General features: G+C 40.4%; 1 protein-coding gene across 1 annotated transcript; it reads left to right on the forward strand.

Moving 5' to 3' along the window:
- The first annotated feature begins 618 nt into the window (after nucleotides 1-618).
- LOC147751844 (uncharacterized) lies at nucleotides 619-9,585 on the forward strand. Its single transcript, XM_086973334.1, has 5 exons — nucleotides 619-1,392; nucleotides 3,582-3,687; nucleotides 4,107-4,291; nucleotides 4,860-5,003; nucleotides 9,445-9,585. The coding sequence occupies exons 1-4, from the start codon at nucleotides 661-663 to the stop codon at nucleotides 4,875-4,877; spliced, it is 1,041 nt and encodes a 346-aa protein (XP_086829460.1). The 5' UTR covers nucleotides 619-660; the 3' UTR covers nucleotides 4,878-5,003; nucleotides 9,445-9,585.
- Nucleotides 9,586-10,438: the final 853 nt, after the last annotated feature.

Below are 10,438 nucleotides of genomic sequence, written 5' to 3' on the forward strand. Positions count from 1 at the left end.
CGAAACAATCGAATTGTCCTCGGTACAATTCTTTACCAAGCTTAAAGCTCACTAAAGGACAACAAAGATTCAGTTGTGGCATTTCTTGTTTCTTTTCGTATCGAAACACCGCTGCTTGGTCCGCTTAACCGTCGTGCCGAACTACTTCGCCTCCTGCGGACCAGGGCATGTAGGGTCGGAGAAACTCAGCAAGATAGAAGTGGAGGGAAAACGCCAACAACATCCTCGCTTAAGGTGCTCCGAACGAATCGGGTCAATGTCTGAGATTCTTTTGTAATTGAGCTTAATACCCATAATTGCTTGAAGTTATCTGACAAATCTTGGAAACCGTACAAGGCGCTTCTTATTCGTTGGCCAGGGAACTCAATTCGAAGCGACTTCCCGACCGAAGTACGCGATGGGCGGATGCCTCCTCTAGCGCGCTAGACTTCCGAGAACGACACACTACAATGGCAATCATTAATGTATTTTTCTTTGATAAAATTTAAGATTATACTAGCGTCATAGCTGGGAGTTGGAAGCGTACTGCAAAATTCATTACCGACGGTGTTTGTGTCACTTTTTTGCAGCAACTCTTAATTGAAATTCGACTGAACTTTATAGCGGTATTAAACGGAGGTTACAACGAAGCTTTCAGAAAGCGTCGAGGGGCATTGTATAATGGGGAGAATTGCGAATCGTTTTATTGGTGACCGCTCTAAGGAAGACCGTGTTAAGAGAGTGTTCCTTGTGAATAGTAGTTCCGACAGTTACAGTATCGGTCGATCCGAAGCGCTCGAAAGAAAAGACCGCATTACTACTTCTCGTTTCAACGGCGGTGGCGTCAAAAAAAAAGCTAACCAGAAACTAAAACGCTTCCGAAATTATTTCGCTTCATTTAAAAATGGTCGCTTCAACAAAAGTGAAATCTCCAACCGTTTTCAGCAAAAGTTCGCTGATAGCTATAACAATCAATACGATCACTGGAAGAAACCCGCTCATAGTCAAAAGGACAAAGAAAAATCAAGGCTATTTTGGCGTTATCGGTCATTTTCAAAATCGCGTGAAGAGTCCGGCACCACACACAGTAGTATTAGGCCACCCTCAGGTTCCAGTTCGACGTCACGTGAAAGAACTTGTTCTGAGCCAAGCACAAAATCCCTTTCCAGATCACAGAGAAGATCCCGTCCGAAATCTTGCCAAAAATTACGTTGGCACCCACGACCGAAGTTCCAGGCACGAGCATCTCCAGTGAAAAAAGATCGACTTCGACCTACCAACGTCGACAGATATAGAGAACCGCTCAAGGCTGGTGCGAAATCAAAGTTCCTTGGATCGTTACCTTTCTATGGAATAATCATCCAGATCGCACTTACAATCATCAAATTATTTGTCATCGGATTTTCTCTTGAAGTATGTACATTGCTTTACAACCAATGTTTTATGACCGAATATATTCTAGTTAACTTAGTGCCTTAGTTAACTTGATATACATGCAGTTTTACTTAAATCAGGATTTACGTTGCTACACTGCGTCGAATATCTCTGACCAATTGATATGAAAGGGTAAAGAACAACTGTTGGGCGTTCGACGAGCCGGTTGGCTGATGATTATTTCTCAGTCAAACTTCTTGGGAAAATAGAACGCACCAGCGCTAAAGGATGGTCGCATGCAAAATACGACTATACTCAGATGCCCGCTGGGCTTCCAATAACGAGAACGCAATATTCCCTAGAGCGAACTTAAACGTTAGAAGTATATTATTAGCAAGGAATTTGCCTATTTTGGTGCTCTGTATTTTAACATGTTGATACTATATACCAGTCGCGTATTTCAACAGTTTTAAATCGCACCGTATTTATTAGCTGGCGTACTCCCACTCGTACTCCTGTGCCGTTATTGCACGCAGCTTTGTCCGCGTAATGGTATCGTGGCAGCATTTCTGTTTACTAAACTTGGGAATATATGAATTGGGAGATTTTGACTGCCCCAACGACAGCTGCCCAGGAAATGATCAGGGCAGAAGTGATTTGGCAATACCGATTTTCCTCAAAGCATGCCACGTCGATATATACGAGACAGGTGAAACGATTCGAAATTCTTTTGCCTTCTTGAAATCTGCTTGATTCAAAATTATTGCTGATTTTAAGGATAAGCACCTTGCACAAGAATTTCTGTGGCTGCAGGCAAACTTACGAGTCCAGGTTATTTTGCACTGGCCATGTGTGACCGCTTCTCCATAAACGATGGCACCTAAACTAAATGTTCGCGGTCAGAAGAAGAGGTACATTCGGGATTATTTCGAAAATCACGCCCTCGGATATTTTCGAATTAACGAGTCAGAGTACATTATACTAAATCAGAGGCACATTATACTAAGATTAAGATAATCGTAATAGTGAGATCGTTCTTAGAAGTTAAGCCTGGATGTAGGTGGATGAACAGATCCGCAGTCGGGCCGGGCAACGTTGCGCGCAAGCATAACGTGACGTTATGACGTAACATGACATTGGAGCTTTCGATGCATTCTAGGTCGTTTTCTGGTAAAGGTTTACTTAGTTTTTGATCTTGTGTGTTTATGTAACTTTGACTTTTTAAGCGTCCTTTTTATATGATGTGATATTTTAGACGTATTGTTATGTTAAAGGATATTCCACCTCTCAGTCCGTTATGTAGTTCCGGTCGGTCGGGGAAGTCCTTACATAGTGCTTAACATATGCAGCGTTGTCCTTGAACGTCTGTTTACGACGAGGTTTGCCAGTGTTACGAATGCTCAGGTATCGTAATGAGGGCTGTGCATATTCGTGACGGCCATATATGTATGATGTAATGTTGAAAAAATGTATTTAGCTAGTGTGCATTCATTTGTTTCTACTTTTTTTTTACTTCCTATTAGTGTCGAATGCAGACCATTAGATATAGGATTGTATAATTTGGGCCTGTTTGCCCGCATGTATGTATATCATGTTCCTTTGCGTGTAGTCATTTTACCTATTCCAACAGATGCATTTTTCCGCATTGAAATAAGATAGTAGCTAGGTGAATTGGGTTCAAAATCGCTATAGAACCTACATACACTTTCAGTACCTGAACATCCAACTAAGCCTATAGAGTTATCTATCGAAAAAAGTTAGCTCGTGTTAGTGTTGTCCTTTAATAGTGATGTAACCAAGTGCACACTCATTGATAAATATTCATAATCCATCATGTCTCTAATTTGTGCAAATAGCGTTGAAAGGATGTGCTGATGATTATAACGTAAATAGCATCTAAAGGCTTACAAGCTTCTTAGCATTAGAGCTATAGAAATGGACAGGGCAGTATGTAACGGCTAGCCCGCTAACCGCTTTCGTCGTTCTGTAGCCATGTAACGAAAAGCTGAGCAGACGAATTCGATTCAACAGCGAGCGTAAATAAGCTGAAGTCCATATTATCTCAAGGGTCATTTTGAAGACTTAACTCGTCATTTTTTCAAAAGGAAATAGTAACACGAGGCGAGTGATACTCCTGTCGTGTCCTTTACACGTAATAGCTCAAATTTAATTAGTAAAGAGAAAGCAACTACCGCTGATATTCTTTTGTGTTGGTGTTCGTAAGGCAGGAATACCTGGATAATAATGCCATGCGCATTCTGCTACACTTTACGCTCTTCTTTTGTGTAAACTATATTGCGCTATTCTTCGTACAGGTATCAGAACAGGAAACAGGTTAGTGTCGTTCATAAAGATTAACTGTAAACAATTATTTAAAAAAATCCTACCGTTTACATTAACTCGTATGACTTCGGCTGGTGAATCGATTTAGACGTAGAGCAAATCGAACTGTAGGACTGTGAACCACTTGACAATGTTTACCGTTTTTAAAAACCGTTATATTACCCACTTGCCAGGATTCGTCGTCTGCTGTGTTTACTTAACGAACTTTGCCTTGATCCGATCAGATATTCGACGTGCATTGAGTACTTCATTAGCGCCGTCTAACGACTAAAAAGGACTTCGCTTATATTTTTACATGTCGTACACTTATCCGATCTATTTTCGTGTGACTTCGAAAAAAAAAAGATCTACTCAACAACTGAGCTTCCCTGCAAAATATAACTAACCCAGCTCATGTTGTTCTGCTTCAGAAGGGCAGATACCTTTCTATTGGCAGTTCCTGATTTATATGGAAGCGGTCGTTGTGTTCGGCTTAGCCAGCATTTGTACTATGTCAGTCGGTAACCATTACAAAGCGTACATGACCCTGGGAGTGTTTTGCGTACTGCACCTCGTATGCGCATTATTGAACATCTGTGCCATATACGCAAGGAAGGTTTGTTGCAAACTCGGAATTTTTTTTCCAGTTGTACATAAGGATTTTCTGCGAATCGAAAATTACACATAATGTACGTACACGATAATGTGTCGGTTTACAGCGGCTATTATAGACGAAGTGTTAGGTTTTCAGCGCAGAGATCCTTCTTCTAGACCGTACTTCGTAAGCCCGTTCTTCATAGAACGACCAGAACAGGTAAGAACGAGGTGGCTAGAATTACTAATGTGTGCACCAAAACCTGGACTCTTGTTGGAGCTTGTTTTTTTTTTTTGGCAACTGTGCTGTTATTTGAAGTTAGACGAAACGATTTATGATGAGTAATTCATCAATTAGGAAAGTGTCTGGTAGTCCTGTATGGTAGTACAGTATCTTTGAATGTTCAATTACTTACATGTGACAGAATGCGATAACATTATCGTGGCGCTGCCAGCGCTATTAGTATCTCTTGGACGAGACCCGCGAGCCCGAAGTAACCTCTGTCACAAAGCCCAAAGTTATTAGACAGCGTCATCTTGGCGGAAACATATTTCCTACGTGTGTAATTTGTGATATCGGTGTTTTTCAGCGAAAAACTCGCCAATAAAAAGACGTGAACGTTACCTGGTAGGACTGTTGAGTCTACAATCGACTATGTATAAATTTTCTATTGCTGTATTTGTTGTTTGATTTGCATTGCTGCTTCTATACGATCCCGAGGCTGCATAATTAAGTAAGTACTATCGCGATGAAATAAAGGGTTTGTCAGTGTTTTACAAAAGTATGTAACAGAGAGAGAGAGAGAGAGAAAGCAGGTAGGTTGGCATAATATTAAGACAAGGTAATTAATAACCTAATCTGTCGTCTGTTTAAATATGTATGTATTTTTTAGACATTCTCACGTATTGTACTTCACTTGTTCACGTTATTTGTGTAGATTTTTAAGTATTTTTCGTGTGGATTCACAGAAGTCACAATAAAAACCCAACTCCAATATGTATAGGTGTTGACAAGGATAAGTGAATGTTCCCGCGTAAAAAGCAATATCGATTTACTTTTACCTAGCAGACACTCATTGTCGTTTATCCTTCTAGCTTGTCTTCAGATTGTTAAATAGATATACGTGGTTAGTATCTTTCAGTATTAGCAAGATTAGTGAACATACACATATAAACAAAGATCGTTATCCGTCATAGGTAGTCATCAGTTGTTTGAAGTATTATAGATCAATAAAACAGCCAATTAAAACCTTCATATTAACATTGGTTCTAATTTAGATTAGAAACCTGAAGACAACTATATGAGCTTCCATTTTCTATATTTCTGGTTGGGGAATAACTTTGCCCTTTAACAAAACACTGTTTTTTTGGCTTCCACTAGAAGCCTGGATCCTTCTTGGACGGACGGGTAAATATACCGTTGCTAGCAGTAGTATCATAAGGGGAAACAACAACATGCTGTGAAGATCTCACGCTTCACACCCATGAAGCTCTTTCAAAGGAACCCCCGGGATGTAAACTAGTCATACCTATCCCACTGTGTATTCCGCGCCCCCTGTTTCTTAGTCACCGTATCGCTCACTCATCTACTGGCAAGATCACTTCGCAGCCTTACATCGCAAGGCATTTCCTTCACTCGCGGCCCTTTGCGGTGCGGAAAAAAAAAAACATATTACCTTGTTCAATGTTTGAAAGTTGCCTTCGTTTAACCCATGCTAGTTGCCCGTCCGTTCTTGTCGCTTTGTGGGGCGAAGACACTGCTTTTTGCTTTACTTAGAGCCAAACGGAACCCCTCTGCGAAGGCAGGCGGGCAAGTAGTAATGTGCTTTCCCATACTCGATGAGCTTATGTCCAAATACCGCTTTCCGGACGCAAGTCAGACTCGGGTAAATAGACTTAAACGTGAAGGCGGTACATAGTGAAGTGTTTTGCATCAAGACTTTCGATTTTCGGCGTAGAAAGTCGCTACCCGCACAAACTCATGGAATGACTAAGTAACGTAGAAAGACGTGGAAGTTCGACATCCAGTGTTTTCAACTCCAAAGTTGGGCTTGATATAGCTCTATCATGTCGATCCTGCTGTTATCCGAGGCAAGAGCTGCGTTTACTACCAATCAATAAACGTGATCTAGATAGTTAAGACCACCCTTCAGAATTGGAAGACAAAGAAAGTGTAACTACTACACCATTCAGTCGAATACCTGTATTGTGCGAACATGCTAAATACCATCCTAAAAGTATCGTGTGTAACACAGATCGGCACCGAGTTTGCACAGCGATAAACAAGGCCGCAAACTCTACCGAGCGAGCAGACGAAAAATATACACATCACATCAGGCCCTCAGTAATGTTTTTGCGGAAATCCTATTTACTTTCACAATATTCTAACAAGCATCGGCATGAACGGACGAGAAGAACTACAACGGCAATTTGGCAGCCAATAAGCTTATTACTCATAATACTGTTAGTAAAAAAACATAGCTGTTTTTGACCTCTACATAATTTTGCTTGTATCGATATTACATGAAAATTTAACTGTTCCAGTTTAATTAAGGTGTTCGATAATCAAACTTTTTAATGATCAAACAACACTCAGCAACACAGTCTCAGACAGCTTGACGACATATTTTACAGGGCCAACCTGTTTTCGCCGTTAGTATCCTAGCAACCGGGTAAGGCAACCGCTAAATGTAAATTTCTAAAAAGTATGTAAAAAAAGTAAATAAAAAGTAAATAGCTCGTAAAAAGAATCTAACGGCTACCTGTTGCCTCAGATTCAAAGGTCTGGTTCTGCATTTCAATCATTGCTGGTAGGCAAAACGACTACCGGATCTGGGGTCTAAATTGCAGAGGATTAGGTAATACCTGTTTTCGTTACGGAAACGAAGGTATTAACTCACTGTGTTCGATACAGCCATGCTGGTAATTTCATAAACATCTTAATTAGGGTTAAGTACTCGAAAAATTATAGGAAATGTTAGTCATAAAGTCCAGTCTTCGATGTTAAACCCCATTGGTTCTGCGAAACTTCTTTTTTTTTTATTTGTCCGGGAAAATTATAATCTATAATAACAATGCCTCTGTTTGAACGACTCCAGCCTTGCAGCGCCTATCTTGTCTCTCAGAGGAGGTATATATATTTTCCTTAATCACTTAGCCACTTCGTTTGTAGCTTCATATAATCATATAATTTTTATGTGACAAAAGACTCGACTGTTATTTTTCCAAGGTTTTATTAGTGACTTTACAGATCTCTCTGAAAACAGAAGCAATGATTTAAGCAGCAGTAAGACTATTTGAATGCAGGAGCAATGTGAGCTGGAAATATGGTACGAAAATAGATTTGAAGCGTGGCGTCTTCGATGAATCACGTACATTTATGGCCTGTTACGCGTTGCTACGGCGTATGTGGATCCACAAAGGATGCTAGAACTGTACTAATTATATATATATATAGGGCTGCAATCGAGAACGATTTCGTATTGCGGAAGGTTGGCTGAAGAGCGGGAAGCTCGGCGTGATGATTCGAGCTATAGTAGCTGCCACTTTTGCCGTCTGCCAGTTAGCGTTGTTCATTTTTAGCATCAACCTGCTCTATATCTTTTCTATACATTTACAATATAATATACCAACGTCGATGTAATGGCGCTCGTTCTTTTGCGACACACCGATGTACTTCACTGTGCCAATACGTGGATACTTACGAAACTACTATTATATGGACGGGGTATGCTTACACCAGTATGCCCTTTGTTTTGCTCTCACATTCACCGCGCAGTTGGAAGGTACCAGTGCCAACTGGTATAGCACAACTACGAAATCCGACCAATCAAGTGACAACCCGTTCTGAGTAAATATCTGCATGTATTTTAAACGGACCACCACCAGCCGACGGCCTCAATCGCTGCAGCAGCTCAAAGATTCAACATTTTTTTATGATGGACTCTGTTCCAGAACATATTTGCCTATTCTTGAACTCTAGTGTGGTTGCAATACTTGGAACGTCAACATATGTATTAGCATAATTTTCGGTCGTAAGAATTGGACTGCGAGTCTGAGAGTTGACTAGCACGGTTAAATGAAGCTGATACCACAAAGTGGGAAGTGTGTTCAACGCCTACTTCCCGTTCGGTTTCGCGTGGCCGGACGGACAAGCCTTCCTAGGCGGCCTTACGTCGGTTGTTGATGGGATACAGGTTTAAGCCTACTTAACTGAAAAGGAACTGTAGACGCTCGTCAATGCTACTCTATTGCAATCGGAGTTGAACGAGACCCGACTTAGAAAGACATCTGTTTTAGCCCCCGCAGACCTGGTTTTACTAGTGAGAACAGGTTTTTCACGATAGGATCAGTGTTCACATGGTGACAGAAACACACACGGTATCTCATACGATGACTAGCGGATATATCCTACGGACTATAAAAGCAGCAAAGCAGATAACGACTTTGTTGAGACAAGAACACACGATTTTACTCAGGATTATGCTAATAAAGGTACAAAGTCTCATGTACAGATATGAACTGTACAATCGCAACTGCTTCTAAAGGATAAAGGGAAGTAACAGGAACTTTGTCCTGTTTAGCTTTTCTCAGCAGCTTCTTCTAGACACTTCCCTATCTATCGCCTGTCACCTTTTTTCTTGGAAAAGTAGTAATAAAAAATTAAGTAGCATCGAGTCTTTGCTCACAGGTAGCACTAATGTCTACTGAGAATAATTTTTAGAAATTTAACGTACCTTCAACTTTCAAAAACCATCACACAATATCACTGTGTTCTATTCCAGGCAATTTCCAAATATTTTAATTGCGAAATCAGTAATATTATAAAAGGAGCATCATTGCAAGAATATCTTTTTAGTAACACATTTTATTAAAATGCTACTTAGACGGACGATCACTCGTTTAATCGAAATATGTCGATGGTAACTTTCGAAGCCCTCGAACTACCAAGTTACTCAGACCTATCAGGTTGAACATATGTGTAATACATGAAACCCTCTAGGTTTCTGCTGCCCATATCAAGAGCACTTGACAATTGTCTAAACATTAGAAATTTTTAGCAGCATTTCCTTAGCGCTTCGTAGCATAATCCCTCACCGATATTTTTAAGCTGCTGCAACTTATATACATACTATTAACATCGTTAAGTAAAACGTTGTATGCTTGATTTTGCAGGACAAAGAGGGTCAACATTAACGCCGGAACCGCAAGCGAAGGTTGCGTGCGGGTACTGTGCCCCACCAACTAGCAGTTATCATTGTCATTTTTGAGATGTCTTATGTGTTTTCAATAATTTTCCTGGCTATGCGACCTATGTTAAATATCTACGTATAAACTAAAGTTCACAAGATACCGATCAAAACGCTGTTGTTCATTCATACAGAAAACACATCGTATGTATCGCGTTGCAATGCTAACGCAGCTGTCTGCAATTTAATAACGACACTTTCTAGTGTCGTTTATTTGTCATTGATTTGACGAAAAATTGTGCCAGACAGAGAACTTAGTCTGAACCATGCACTTGTATGGATAGGGTCCAAAACTGAGCTGCTCAAGTCGGGGTAGTTACTTTTGGTAAGAGGTTATTTTTCTATCGGATCTATAAGTCTTTAGAACAATATTGACTCTGTGTAGATACTGTTAGAATCCTAAGAGAGTTCGTTTGGAAAGTAAATCTCTTTGGAAAATGGGGGACCTTCAACCTGAGAGGCTGATGTAAGCTCGTCTTTGATGTATGCGTATAAGCTTCGTGCGCGCACGCCCATACACTCCTGTAAGCAATGTTTTCGCTGCCCCTGCTGTTTCCGTAAATGCACCATCTTGTGTTGTAATCGTATAGTACAGATACTTGCAAATCCGATTACGAAACAGTAAATATTTTCCGAGTGTGAAGTTTCACAATAAAAACCATTGAGGAGATATTGCTCCCGATCTGCAATAGGTGTACCCACACCAGCCCAGTATTTAAACACGTAAGTAACAATCAAGAATAGCACCGTGCCTTGTGACGGTTTAGAAATGTTATAGATAGGATGCATAAAATTACCAGCTGACCAACTGTTACTGTAACACCAATTCTGAATAATGAGGATTATTCAGTCAAAGAATAAGCTTAAATTATTCGGCAAATATTTACGTACCCCCGGTGGATACGACGTTGTCCATTACC

This window comes from Varroa jacobsoni, unplaced genomic scaffold, assembly GCF_002532875.2.
Source record: "Varroa jacobsoni isolate VJ856 unplaced genomic scaffold, vjacob_1.0 contig02522, whole genome shotgun sequence".
In the NCBI taxonomy this organism is placed as follows: domain Eukaryota; kingdom Metazoa; phylum Arthropoda; class Arachnida; order Mesostigmata; family Varroidae; genus Varroa; species Varroa jacobsoni.